General features: G+C 41.8%; 1 protein-coding gene across 5 annotated transcripts in view; it reads right to left on the bottom strand.

The window, feature by feature from the left end:
- RAPGEF1 (Rap guanine nucleotide exchange factor 1) overlaps positions 1-15,318 on the bottom strand; it is an 85,703-nt gene that overhangs the window by 39,219 nt on the left and 31,166 nt on the right. For all 5 annotated transcript variants that reach the window (XM_032920312.1, XM_030506961.1, XM_030506962.1 and 2 more), the window contains exons 2-7: positions 13,506-13,645; positions 9,280-9,458; positions 5,964-6,120; positions 1,978-2,066; positions 1,535-1,687; positions 26-149 (exon numbers count right to left, since the gene is read on the bottom strand). In XM_032920312.1, coding sequence (XP_032776203.1) covers positions 26-149; positions 1,535-1,687; positions 1,978-2,066; positions 5,964-6,120; positions 9,280-9,458; positions 13,506-13,645 — 842 coding nt within the window. The remainder of the gene's footprint in view (positions 1-25; positions 150-1,534; positions 1,688-1,977; positions 2,067-5,963; positions 6,121-9,279; positions 9,459-13,505; positions 13,646-15,318) is intronic.

Raw genomic sequence — 15,318 nt, 5'->3', positions numbered from 1 at the left:
TTTCACAAAGGGATTATGCCATTACCTGTCTGTTGATTCCAACAGGTAAACTGGACCCACTGGTGGCTCGGCTCATGGGGGCCACAACTGCCACTCTGGTTGGGGAAGGTGCCGACTGCCGCTTTTTAGGAGGTAATGCTGGTGGAGGGCTGCAAGACACAACAGGCATTGATGCTTCCATTACTCTTCCAGCAAAGAGACTTTCAGAGGCTTCATGAGCTTGTTTTACAGAAAGTCTTTGACTTGCCAGGCTCAAAGCTCACAGGTTCTTGTCCAAAGCTGGCCAGGAGCTATTCAGCAAAGTGTATGCGCTAACAAATGTCAACTTAAGAATGCTCTCACAAGTAAGGTCCTGCTCAGTGATTTACTTTTAAGGTTGGAAAAGAGATGGTATTTCTCAAACAAAAACAATTGCTGTTTTAAGAATTATTTTTAATGAAGCTAATTAGCAAGGTAATTATTTCTTAATAAAAGTGATGGAAATCCAAATTAAGTGTTTAGTTTGACCTCCTCCTCCAAACTTCCAGGTTTGAAAAGTGTTCAAAGTTTCAGAAATCTCAAGGACAGGACAATTCTTCTTCTGCCCTTTTACTCTCCTGGTGAACTTCAGGGAACAAGATGGTGAGTGGTGTTCTCAGCATGTGAGGGGTGCATGCTCTGGTATGAATCACACATATTACCAGTAACTGGTGACATTTTAACCACTGTACTTTTAGTTTTTGCTTCTAATGGTGCATAATTCTGGTAAGCATCAAGCCTGCAAGATTCCCCAGAGCAGACATGTTCTGTTCCTGGAACGTACCAGCAAATAGTTATAACACCCATGAGAATTTGTAAAATACATAGAAATGTGATTCTTTCTGCCAACCACAGCCCTTGATGTCACATTTTCGTATTAGCACATGACATGTATTTTTCACACCATCCGTGAGCGCCAGTAGTAGAGAAGAAAAACATCACACACATAGACCAAAAACCTGTAAACTGGGGTTTTTCTCTTCCTTCTCAAAATAGAACATAGAAACTTTCATGTGGTTACTTGCAGATCAGGGTAAGAACGAAGCGAACGATTTTTTTCACATGCTAGTGGCTCCTTTCACTCTTAAGCTGTTAAGCAAATGCAGAACAACCTGGATGTGCAGGACAGGCTGGTAACTGCCAGCTGAGGTTAACAGAACATTTCCCACTGGATACAGCAGCACAAGACACTGTTGTGCAGTGTGGTGTTCATATAGTTTTAAATAAGGTTCTTATGTCTTTATGTGATGCCTCTCATGAATGGATGTCAGAGCATGGCACTAACCTCACATAAAAAGAAGGAAAGGAAAACACAGATAATGCTCAAAACAAGGCAGAGAGAACACATAAACAGAAGGCAGAAGCAGGGAAGAATTACTCTGCAGGACTGGAAATTCAGAGGCATCACTAACCCTCCTTGTGACCTTTCTTGTGCACATTTTGCAAGATTGTCCAAAAACCAAGAAGCTGGTAAGAGCCACTGGTATTCTTCAGTCAGCTGGTTGGCCAGTATTACCTGTTTTCTGCCACACGAATGCTAGGCAGAGGGGGTTTGGGAGGTGCAACTTCTTCATCCATGGAGTCAGTCAGTAGCTCATTGGATTGAGTCATATTTGTTGTTTTGTTGAGGATCTCCATTTCTCGGTCTGTAAGGGGAAGTTCTGATGGGCTGCAACAAGCAAAATACAGATTATAGACCATAAAACACAGTTGCTGACAGGTTAATACATATTTTAAGTCACACAATATGAGAGACACCTACAGCATACCTATAGGGATCTTCCCTATCATAGCATATTCTCTTTAAGTGGTCTCACTGTAATGGATGAGGCAACATAAAGAACACTATGCTACTCTCTGTGAAGAATAACTAAATGCTTTAATTCAACTACCAGTAGCCATAAATTATCCCTTCTATATCAGTCCTGCACACAGGAGAAACCCTTGTCAGTGACCCACCTGTCAGATTTACATGCTGGTAAACTGGGTTTAACTGGGCTTGTGGGAGAGGGATGCTCCTGCTTTTCAATCGTGAGTCTGACCAGCTCCTGATGGATGGAGAGGAGAGAAGAAAAAGAGAATAATCATTATTTGCTGAATGCTGCACTCAAATATCCTAGGTCAGAAGGGGATGTTGGCACAGTAAGCTCCTGCTTACCCAGGGTATGGATTAATGATGGCATGGACACAGAGGGCTGAGCTGGGTGTAAGTGTGGAACAGAGACACACAAATGATGCAGCACTGCTTCTAAGGATCAGCCTGCACCTTTGGCCATATTTGAGTTAAGTTTATAAACCCTGGCCCTAAGGGAATTCTGCACAAAGCCACGTGTGTGTCTTTTTGCTGTGCTTCCTCTTTCCTCTGTTGTCACAAATGTGTTCCAGTCCCCACAGCATCCTAGATAATGGCACATTGACTTTACATACATAAATGTAAGTACAGAAGAGTCTTACGCAGTGGAATGCTTCACCTAGCCAGTAAAAAATTATAAATAATTGCTTTATATTTTATAAACAAGTATATATTTGTCTCAAAAAGCAAATTTTGTGTAAGATGCCCAACAAGAAATTAAATTGTGAACACCTTTATTAAAAGGCTTGCTTCCCCTGAAGCCATCTTCTAACATGTTAGCAATGGAAGTCTTGATCATTCAAGGAACTACTCTGGTGTATCTGTTATAGGCAGATAAGGCTCTGGATAAAGAGATAAGGGCATGATAATCCTGAACTACAAGTCTGCCAGCAGTCAAAACAACAATCAGTCACACCAGAAAGATGGAGAGAACATTTTATGGGTGGCTGACGCCAACAAACAGATCTACTGCTCACAGATACAAACTCATGCCCTCATACAGGCAGGCTGGAAAACTGGCACTGTTTCCTGACAGTATTGGCTTCCCAGCAGATGATGCAAAGGAAATTATATGGGATCAATTTTTAATTTATATTTTAAAGCACCCTGAATACAGTGTCATTATTTCAGTATCATCTTCATGTCCATGTCTGTTGAGCTTGGAAACAACTGTCATTGCTCTCTCAATGCAATAACTGCAACTGGAACATTGTCACCAACATCCTTCTGAGGAAAGGAAACATTCTAGTTCTTGTATTTTTATATAAGGCTCTATTTAAAGCTGAGCTTCCACGGGTCTACATACACACAAGAGGAATAAAGTAGTGCACTGGATGTGCAATGGACAGTGAGCACAGTCCAAGTGTCCACCACAGCTGATTTTGGTTTCAATGTTCTACTTACATTCTTGGTGTGACCTTGTGCTTAAAAATAATGTACACTGTGTCAACCAAAAACACAACAAAACACTCAGCTGGAAATGGAAATTCCCACAAGTGGGGATGGAAGAGAGAGCACAAACATAGCGCATACAGATGTCCATGTGGGCTAATGCTATGAAGATGTTCCTGTCTGGGACAGACAGACAAGAGCCCTTGTGAGGAACAGCATGTTCTGAGAAGTGCCCTGATGAGGAAAAGCACAGCACCAAGCTGACCACAGCTGGCCACGCTGGCCAGCTCCCACCTCCAAGGAGGGCCGTATCCCCCAGTGGGGAAATACTCTGCAACAAGGAGCAACAGGGCTTTTGACAATCTATCAGGTCCACTGTGATAATGTACATTACACTGCATATAGAAAAGTAATATAATTAAGGCTCTTCCATCACAGGAAACAGGATCGCTTTTTCCTCTAAACTTTGACCAATATCACTGGATTCCATGGACCCTGATTTTTAATCTTCTCTACTAACCCCAAAATGAGAACTAGCATTTGAAAATCAAGCCAAGATCTTTAGTGTACACACAGAGGTAATCAGCACGCAACCGAGCCAGATGCACATTATGCTATTCCTTATCAGCAAGTAAAGAGATTCCTGCAGCAGTAATTACAGATAATTAAAGCCTCTCTACAAACTTTTGCTACTTCAGCAAGCTGGAAATTCCAAAATGAGATGGATTTTTAAGAAGTTATGCAATCAAAACAAGGATACTTTTTTTCCTTTTTATATATGCCTAGCAAGGCATCAAAACCTGAGATCAAAACACAAGTAACAGAAGCACACAAGCGACTCCTTTATGCTTAACTCTGAAAACACAGGGGGAAGTAAGCACTGAAATGTGGAAGTGGATCTGATGTGATCTGCCAGAAAAACAAAAAGGGCTCTCCACAGCAGAGAAGTGTCCAACTTCTCAGTTCTGCTTCCAGACCTGAAAGCTGGCTTGGCCCTTCTAAAATAAACCTTGTTCCTCGCTATGCAGGAGAAGAGTGCACGCCGCTTCCAAATGCTGACCTGTTGATGGGCAGACACATTCGCATCTACCCAGACAGTCGCACATCTGCTCGCTGACCAGACATAAGCCAGCTCCAACTGGAAGGCCAAAATAGCTTTTAGTCTGACAACAAAGTAGAGACTTGATATAGCCATGCCACGCAGCAGGGTTTAATAGCTCAGGCTTTGCACTGTATGGACATGTCTGTATCACTTCCAGCCGCTCGCAGCATGGCCAGAGCAGCCATCCAAGACCTCCCACCCATCCACACAAGCACACGACTTTGGCTGGAAGGCAACAGGTACCGGGGGTTTAAAAATTGCTTGAAGTGAATGGACAGTGGGTGACCAAGTCTCATGTGATGAGACTACACAACTCTATCCTGGATCTGTTGGAAACATGGCTCTCCATGGGATTGCGCAGCTTCATTACGTGATAACAGAGTGAACCCTCCCGCTATTTGCTGGGTATTACAGTTCAGATACCACAACACAGATTTTCATGTACTGAAATTGCCACTCAATTCCGGCACTAACAGCAGCTCAGACTTCAGGCTAAACTCTTTTTCTCTATCCTGCTGTGCAAATTTAAGATCGGCTTTTCTTTTCAAATCTGGAGCTTAAAGTTAAAGGGCATATTGTGTGAAATAATCCTGGAAAATCTGTCTTCTTTCAGTGATGGGAATGTTTTGTTTCAAAGATATTTATTTTAAACGCTTGACAATGAATAGATTTTACTATCTGTGTTTGAGGAACACTATAGACATACTCAGAGCACACAAACACCACACCAAGACTCCTGAAAACATGACAGCCAAAGCTTGGGAGATCCACTTCATTTCTGCATTCAGCTCCAGTTTATAAAAACTAAGCTGAGGTTCAGCACAGTGAAAGATGCCTGCTCCTGATACACTAACCCAGGTGAAACACCTACTACAGGTCTTAAAACTCTACCCCAACTGTCCTCCTGTACTTGATCTAAACATTCCCCTTTAGATTCAGACCTGCTGTTGGAAAAGGCTCAACTTTCTCTACAGTTTTCAAAGTAAGATTCCCAGGAGATAAAACAGTCTCCCCATTGGTGCCCTAAGCCCAGGTCAAGCTAACTTTTAACTACAGTGCTAGGACAGCTGAATGAACACCCTCTGCAGCTATCAGCCCAGATACAAACCTGGGAAAGGGAAATAATGGGTACCAAAAAGCTTACCAGGAGGAAGAAGGAAAGCAAACAGCTTTCCCTGGGTGGGGCAGGCAGGGAGTGCTGTAAGTAGGCCTCACAAAGGATACAAAGGTTTCTGTTAAACATTCCCATTAGTTATGTAAAATTAATCTCCAGAAAACCGAGCTGAGCTCATCACCTAAGGTGTCCCACACCCTAATCCCACTGCTGAAAGCAGTGATGGATCACTGACGAATCCCTTGAAATTTATGTTAAAACATGGAGCTGGAGTCTGAGGCTCCTTGGGCATTGATAGGAAGCATTTCCATTATATTTTGCCTAGACAGAAAATATGCAAACTCTGTAATCTGCATGGGAGAGTGGGAATGACTTGCTGAAATTTAATATGATGCTGAATAAAGATTTTAACCTCTTTCAACCAGATCTCTTCTAAAATACAGTATTATATACTTTATATAATTCACAATATTTGTCTCATGTACCTTGACTCCATCCAGAACTGCTTTTATGACACCCTTCACTGTTGTCACCATCTCCTTGTCTTCTGAATTCACGCCTTCCAGCATCACTTGATCAGACCAGCGGATTAGATTGGCCAGACTCTGGTACACACGGCTATAGCAGGACGAGATGGCAGAGCTGGACAGTGGAGAAAGAACAAAATGAAGTTATGGAGATATTACCAAATGTTACAAGAGTGCTTGACTTAAAGTGCATTTCACGCTGTTCAAGATGTGATTGTTCTCATTTTCTCTCTGACGTCCAGGATTTGTGTTTAGCAGGTGACAAAGCCTGGGTTTCTCCTCTACTGCAGTTGCCCTCTTGGTCTCCAGCACCAAAGAAGGTGACAGTAGGAAGGTACAAACAATCAGCAGTTCATTCTCAGTTAACAGAAGGAATTATCTGGGCTGCAGATTAACACAGCAATGCTAAAAAGAACATCCTTTCCGTTTTAATTTACAGCTCCATCCTGTGCCTTAACTTCAAAGGTAAATATTTAAGTGCTATATGTAAGTCTAAATTATATTATTTCACTATTATCTTTGCTTTCCTTCTTCCTTATTAACTCTCCTCAAAAGTGTCTTGGATAATTGAGAGCTGACTGTATTCGTTCCTTTACAAATCATTGCCTCAACTGTTTATAACGCCTGAAAACATGTAATTAAAACCTGCTTCTTTACAGAAATTGAACTGAATGAATTTCAGGTTTGGAACAGGAAGGGTGTTGCTTTGTTTTGTTTTTAATGAGAAACAGAATTGAAGCTATTGTTCTGAAGGGAAAAAAAAGAAAGAATTTTGGAAGGATGACAACTCTAAATAAAAGTTAACTGTAACAACAGTGCTCACAGGCTTTTTCCTGGCCATTCTGAAAACACTTACTTCATTACTAAACAAGGTGTGTAACAGTACTGCTGATGGCAACGCTTCAACTATTCTTTGTAAAGCTAAATCAATTCCAAACTGCATCGAAACCATAAATAGATAAGAGAAGGTATAATCTTGCAATCATTACTGATACAAATGTTCCAAATCTTCCCATTTTTCTTCAGGATCCATTTTACACTGGGTTAATTCCAGTAATTTCATTATCTGTGAGAAGAGAATCAAGCCCACAAGCTTCCAGGAGATTATTTAGGTGAATGAGGTTTGCAGGACTGGGGAAAGAGCTATTGTCAAGTTACAACCAGGGAGACACAAACAAGAGCAAGTACTTTTTTGTTTGGCTGTTTGTTCTTTTTTATAGCATGCTGCTTGCCATTTGTTCTAATTTCAAATGAAATTAGCTTGGTAGGAGATATTTCCTAAATAGGGCCCTCCCCCATCTCTTTCTAAGGCTTTGATTTCTTCGCCATTAATCTTCAGTCTGCTTCCTCCTAAGGAGGCAGTAATTGAAAGCCCATTTTGTGCTAGATTTAATTACTTTTTTCCTTGATGCAAATGCTTCCCCTAAAGCCAAAAGAAGTCCAGCAATAATTGTAGGCCTTTCTTCCACACTGACACAAGTCTGGCTCACTTTTCTTGAGGGGGATTTGCTATCAAAATCACCCCTTTGTGTCCTGCCACTATACCAAAAAAATAAAGTACATCGGTAGGCACTAAAGGACACAGCTTTTTGAGAATGCCAGATCCCTTTTTCTTCTGTGAGGCTAAACAAGGCACAACATATATATGGGATCTGTGCTTTAATAGATACTGGTTTTAGAAAGAGAGACTTATCATTATGTAGAGGACTCCACTGCCTACTGACTATGAAAATTCTGCTTATATGGGTAAATACAGATATCCAACTGTCAAGGTTGCATTAGTTCATTACTAAGAGACAGAGTATATGAAATTTGAAGAATAGAACTGTCTCAAATACTGCTGCTGCTGACGGCCACTTAGTTGATATTTATTTCCAAATATATTCTTGAAAGGAAAGATCACCCAGGAAATACCCCCTGGATACAGAAATCAAAGTGAGCGACTATAAAGATAATATGTTCTATCCTAAAAATATTTGTTGGCATTTTACATGTTCTCCTGGTGTAAGGGGAAAGCTCCTTGTTTCTTTTATTAAGTGAAAGCAGGTGCTTGTCAGGAATTTAATGGCTGTGGGAAACCTGATAGCAAGAAACTTTTGTGCCTGCACCCAGAAGCCTGATAAATGTTCCCATTCTAACAGCTATTGCTCTTTGTAGTTCTACAAATCCAACTTAAATTGGATCTCTTCTGTCCCAGCCACAGCTCTGATACTCACCTATCGCTTCCTTTATTTTGTACTGTCAGATACAACCCTGGCCTACGCATTAGGGCCAAAAACAGCTAAGCATCTCTGTTTGCAAAATATTTGGCACCCTACTGCTGTCTCGACCATACTATAAGCCTTTCTTGCACCAGAACTGAAATCAGCATCTTGAAACAAAAGAAAATTGAGATACTTAATCAGAAAACGAATAGGAACAGTACAGAAACTGGCAGGATTTCAGGAACCAAACACCTGCATTTTTCTGCCTAGTTTTGTGCTTTTCTCCGCCTGTGCTAATCTTGCTCTTTCTATATTATCCAACAATGTTTGCTTGCTCTGTGTAAATCAGCTCCAGCATCTTTGGGATGAGCAGCAGCTATATCTCTATAGCTTGACAGCTCCACAAATTCCTATAATCCATGTTGAGCTTTGCTTTAGCAAATTTCTATTTCTTTCCTGGCTCCAAACCCGCTGTCTAACTGGGTAAAAGATAATACCCATAATCTGTTAAAAGATAAAACAAATAATCTGTTGAGAGCACACAGGAATAAACTTGGATTGGTTAATCTACTGAAGTACATCTATTTACTTCTGTATCTGATCCAGTAAAATCCAAAAAAGCAGTTAAGAGTGAAGGCTCAGGCTTCTCTAATATCAGAGTGGATAAACTGAACACAAAAAGAGATTACTCTGAAGATAAACTCTTTTTCAGGTAAAAGCTATCGGATTTGCTAGCTTTTAGGATACCATCATGGACTGCAGAAATAGCATAGCACCTCCCGCTAGTAAATGATGCATTTCCAAATTTATGCTAAGAATCATCCCTTCTTCCTTTCTGAAACCATTCCGATTTGCTGTATCTTCCCACAGCATGGGCTTCTCCACAGCAGGGAACTTGCTTTTAAGTTATGTTTGAAAACTACCACATAATTAGTAAAAATAGCCATCACTTCATTAGCCACTGCAGCATTGCCTGTCTCCTGCGCAATGTGACTCTTTACACACAAGAAGGAGAGAAGCTGGGAGCCTGCTGCTCAGTCATAGTCACAAAACACAAGGAGGACACTTACCTTTGCTGGATGCGTGGATCAGTTTGCACCAAGGGCAGGATGGCTTCTAGCACTTTACTCGCTGAGCCTGGCAGCATCTCTAACACCTTGTTATCAATCGCCATTTTGTCCACAATAGTCTTAAAGTAGCGCAATGCACTGACGACCTCCTTCTCCTTTTCCTCTAGCCATGATACATTCTGAAGAGGAGGAAACAAAGGAGAGAGATGTTAAAACCTCAGCCTCCCTGATGTTATACAGCCTTCTCACCTCCTCCAGCTGGGCACACCTTCTGCAGGCAGATCTGCTGCCTGTCCCTGCCCCTAAGTACAGATAGCAATGATAATGCAAGAAACGAAGCAACAACTACTGGTTTTAATTGAGTTGCTCCTCTGATGCAATCAAAGTCCTTAAGCACATCTCACTACCAAAAGGTGTTTTCAATCAGTAAATGCAGTGGATGAGCCAAAGGGAAAAAGAAGAGAGGACACCCCCTGCCCTGAATCTGAAAAACTTACATACTCCAGAATTTTTGTACCCATCCTGATAGTTGCAACAACATACGTGCTGTTCACCCTTGTAATTCTGATGAATTCTCCTGACTCCAATATGCCTACTTGTTTGAAAGTGAGCTACAGTCTCGTCTCTCCATTCACAAATAAAAACCTCCATTCTGACCAGCCTCCAACCCCAAGTCCTTTTGTGATGCTGCTGGAACAAGGGAACTCGCATGCTTTCCAGAGGGACAAACTGTGAAAGCTAAGTTTTGGCATCGGTGAATGAATGTTGCAGAAGGGAACAATTCATTGGAATAAAGCTGAGTTGCGGTCACCAACTTCCTTGCCACCACCAACACTAGAAGAGGAAACTCAGAAGTGATACATGATGCCTTAATGGCATTCTGGACAGGGATATTTTTAAGAAGTTTACCAGAGTATGCCTGGAGGACTTTTAATGCCACAAGTAGTTCCTAAGTGAGATTTAAATTAACTACTGAACACTGCTAGAAAAGGAGCAGAGAGCTTAGCAGAGTCAGGTTTCATCCATTATCTCCTCAGTAAATTCAACTTCAAGAATTAATGACCTATGGGCATTGTGTGCTCCCCATACTCTTGTCAGCTGTTAAGCTGCTGCTTTTCTGTGAAATCAGGCCAGCAGCCCAAAAGGTTTTAAGAAGAACAATTTATAGGCAACACTGGTTAGTAATTTGGGGCCAGTTGCATAAAAAGGATTAGAGTCCCAAGTCCCATATTGCTCCAAGTCTAACATCCAATCCAGGATCTGCAAACCACCCTGTCATTTTCCATCTCACCTGGGAAGTGCCCAAACTCTGCTGCTGCTTCCACTTTTTGACCATACCACTTGCCAGGCACCTCAAGTTCTCATTGCAGCCCACAGCACCCAAACTCCCTTGCTGAGGAGTATCCTGGCAACTCACGATACAAAAAATGACATTACCCATTTTTCAGGCATTTCTCCTCTGCAGAGTTTACACCAGGTCCCTCCCATGAAGGTTTTGCACATCATATGAAATGATCACATATTTCAAGGATGAAGGCACCCCTATATCCCCCAAGAAAGTATGACCATGGCCCAGTGGTCAAAGCTCTCAAATAGAAGTGAAAAAACATAGACTGCAGTTCCTGCTCTGATGGCTGTTTATGTATTTCATTCAACAACTGTTTCCTGTAGAAAGGCTTGTGACTTAATAGCTTAAACACTCTCCTGGCGCATAGGAGGGATGGGCTTGATTCTGGGAGTTCAGAATGACAAGTGGAAACACATATCCTTCCGTTGAGCACACCAAGCCATGCAAATCCAGCCACCGGACACTATTTGGGACACAGCCCTTCTTTTGCAACTTCCCTGCCAGCTCTTTGGGTGACATTCCCTATGAGCACTTTTAATGAATCCCCTTCTGAGGTCCAAAGGTATCACGTGCGTATGTGTGTATACGTGTGCACACAACCACACACCAGGAAAGCCTGTACATCCTACACAGGATTGCAGGTGCTGCTCAGAGCTCACATACATCAATGTCAGTTGTTGCTCTGAGGCTGAAGTTTCTCATGTTCAGTGCTTTACTCACCGAGGCCTGAGAAAAACAGCAATAAATCTAGACAAAGGAGCAATAACCTGGTGGGATGAATGGATGGATATTAATATATTCCCATGTCTGTATCTCACAAGACTAATGATACGAAGTTTTTCCACCAAACATTTCAGTGTTCCTAACGCCTAAGTAGCAGTCTTCCCTTAAATAATCGTTACAAATGCATCATGTATGAGATACAGCTGACCCAGAAAGGGTTACAGCGAGCTGTACAGAACACACTCGATCACAAAAGCTGAACAGTCCCTTTTTTCCTGCATTTTGGCAATGAAAAAGCTATTATAACTTTGCATATGTTGTCGAAGGACACTAGTGTTCCTACAATATGCCCTACCAAAGACAGGGTCCAGGGGACAAAAGGAAGCTCAGAAAAAACTCCCCGTATGCTGCCGAATTTCTAGGTATAAAAGGGAAGAGGAGAAGAGGTCTGCATCGATTAAGCATAACCTTCAGGTTACACATAGTGGTTTCACATTCATTTTTTGGTATTGCTATTTCTGCTCTACAGTGATTAGCTACTTAAGATGCTATTTTTATACTCTCGAAGTACTTAAGAGGGAGGAAAGGATGATATTTGGTTTATCAAGTGTGTCTTCTGACAGAAAATCTCCTGTTTGTCAACTGATGTCTATATTCCAGTGAGACAACCTGGCAACAGTCCAGGCATATCCTCTTCCCCACTCCCTCCACAGAAAGCTAATGAGCTGACTACATCCAACTAATTGATTAGTTGGACAGTAGCTACTAAAATACACAAGGAATGAGCCAGAAATCAACAATATATCACAGTATAAAACTGCATACAGCTTAAATAATCATGTATGGTAATAAAAACTATTGCAAGTGTTTTGATTTCCAATTAAAAAATCCCAATCTGTACATAAAAAAAGGTTTCACATGTTCAGCATGCCTTATTGGTAAATTTTCTTGCATTGTTTTTAAGAGGAAAGAAAGAAAAGCAAAACTTTCACTTATTATTAACATGCTAAGATATATTTGCTGTATTTTGAAAAGGAGTCTTCATTTCCAATTTATTTAATTTGTGGTCAATTTAAAGGAAGGTCTCTAAATTAGCTCAACATCTTGAAACATCATCGGAATTAAAAGCCTTCAAGGAGTACTCTCAGATTATTCTTTGTTTTATTTTTTAACAGCAGTCAGCAATGCAAGGTCCTCAGCCCTCTAGAAAGCACATCCATGGCCTACTGGGGGAAAAAACCTACAGTCTGGGAAATAAAAGCCTCATCATCTTCCACCTGATGGTGCAGAACAGGGCCAGGAAGCCCTGCAGCGACTTCTCTGGGCGTTAAGCACAACACACAGTGTAAGATAACTGTATCTTGCTGACTGCTTTCAGTAACACTCCAACAACCCTCAGCAGAGATAATCTAGAAAAGTTTGCACTCCTGGCACTGCACATTGGATGAGACTTTCAACAACAACTGGGAAAGATTTTGGATTATCATAAATAACCTCAACTGTTCTTAACATTTGGCTTAGACTTATACTTGAAAACTGACTGCAACAGTATTGTTACAGAGATAGTCTCCAGCATACATCATCAGGTCACAACAGCAGAGGAGATAACACTGGGATGGGTTTGTGCTGGGAAAGAGTGGTGACCTCAGCTCTTAGAGGACTTGGAGCGTGTTGGGTCTGAGGAACGGTGTGCTGGGATCAGCAGCTGCTTGAACACATCTGTTTGACTCTCCCTGCTGATGTCAGAGATTGAGCACATCTTTGGAACAACTTCAAGGATTTGCTCGCCTGGGTTTTGGGGTTTCTGAAAGGACCCACCCCAAAATCAGGCAGTTATTTGGAAGCTGCAAGCATAGCCATAGGGTGTGCATGTGGAGAGGATGTGTCACGCCATACGCTACATTCCGTAATGAGATACTTAAATGCTTATGGAAGGAGGTCTCATCAGGCTCTCCAAAGGGAAGTACATGCCTTGATTGCTCTTACTTTATGCTACATAGTGCAGTTTATAATTGACCATAAAGTAACCCCGAGGATCCCTGAAAAATCTGCAGAATTCTGCACAGGACAAAGTCACACACTGGATTTTGATAAAGTGAGCACCAGCAAGCAAAAAACCAGCAAGAGTAACAGAACAGGTCCTTCATCTGCTTACTTTGTTCACTGACTTCTCTGGTGTTTTCACTGTCAGGTCAACTTGCTTTCCTTTCTTTGAAGGTGTTCTCTTTATTTTTGGTGAATGAAACTTGCCCTTCAACTTCATAGTGAACGAGGAGAGATGGGAACGCTCAGAATCTGCAAAGACACAGAAATACGTTACTGGATTAGGGTAAATTTGTTGAAACAAGGGACATTGTGTTACAGCATTATCTGGAATATAATTGCACCATGTAAATTTATTGCAACCTTGTAAATTTGTTGAGTGGAACAGGATAAAAATATAATTGTGGCTCTCTATTATGTTTCCAACTGCAGTATCACCATCATTTCCTGCTTCCCCTCAGAGGCAGCAACACTGTGGTGCAAAGGCAGGAACAGTGCCTTGGAGAGAAAAGGAAGAACACCTCTCTTAAAAGCACTTATCCCCAGCAGATCCCAAAGTACTTTACAAAGGAGGTAATCAACATCGCTCTTCTGCAGATGAGCAACTGAGTCAAGGGGATGAAGTGACGTGTTCACAGACTTCTGGCAGAGCAGAGCTCCTGCCTGTGTCTTTGCTGGGAGCCAGCAGCCACCATGGGCGTGCAGGCCGGGTTCTGTCTGGTACTCAGGCCTGGTGGCTGCACTAGGTCCTTTCCAATGCAATGCCCTTCCCAGGCTGCTGATCTCTGCCCACTTGGTAGCATCACCTTTGGATGTGGATCCATGGATAACGTGAACAGAAATGCCAGCCCTTGTCAATTGTTATGGATTTCACTTCAAATGTACCAGAGAAACCAACAACCAGAGGAACCGCTCCAATACCAGGGCATCCTTGAAGAGGCTTAAACACAAACTGCTCAACCCTTTTAAAAATTGTATTTTCATGTTTTTTTGAATATCTAAAAGCAGAAGTCTCAAAGGTTTGCAATCATGCCATATGCATTCTTACCGTTGAAATATATTTTTATCTGTTTAGCCACAAAGCTAAATAAAACTGTGCTTCCTTGTAGAGAGCAATTTAGAATGTATTTCGAGCAAAGAGCACTTTAATAAATGAAGGTCTGAATTGCTCTCTAGTGACTCAGACAATTCAGCAGAAGTTACGAAACTTGTCTTTATATTATCAAGAAAAGCAAGCAGTTTTGCTGTATGTTTCATTTTTCTTTCAGATTATTTGGGAATTGACTGCCCTGGCTGTAATGAGTCAAAACAACACAGTCCCATGCATGCAGCACTGCACCACCTCGTTAGCATGCAGCCTGCAAAGAGAAAAGGCTGCTGAGTCAAATCTAGCACCCAGAAGCTAAATACCACACTGCAGCACAAACACGGCTCCTCATACTCAGAAATTACCTAACCACAGGTCAAGGGAAGGAACGTGTGCTTGCCTCCCCGTAAGGGCTGTCTCCCTTTAAACTCAGTCTCCTGGAGTGTGTTAAGACCCTGCTATTAACAACTTCACCAGAGCCAAACCTCTGGTTACTTGTGTCCTCTAGAGGAAAATCTTGCAGGCACCCTATTAATGGAAGCTGCCCCAGCACCTATTCTAATCTAGCGTGGCTGCAGACCTCCATTTACAGGAGTAAATGTATTTCAAAGTATTCTCTGTATCATGAAGTCCTGTTTAATGCACTGAGGAGGGAAGAACTAAAGACCTTGGTCACTGCAGATAAATCCAGACATATCAGTTGGCCTTTGAAGGATCGCTTACAACAGCTGGCACCTTAACTTAGCAACGATTTACGTCATTGCTTTACATCTACAAGGGGATCTCCAAACCTTTAAACCCACCCCGGCTCCACAGGGTGCTGAAGGTCACCACTGAA

Source organism: Strigops habroptila, chromosome 15 (assembly GCF_004027225.2).
Source record: "Strigops habroptila isolate Jane chromosome 15, bStrHab1.2.pri, whole genome shotgun sequence".
Lineage (NCBI taxonomy): Eukaryota > Metazoa > Chordata > Aves > Psittaciformes > Psittacidae > Strigops > Strigops habroptila.
Note: the sequence above shows the minus strand (reverse complement) of the source record. Positions and strands in the feature narration are given on the sequence as shown.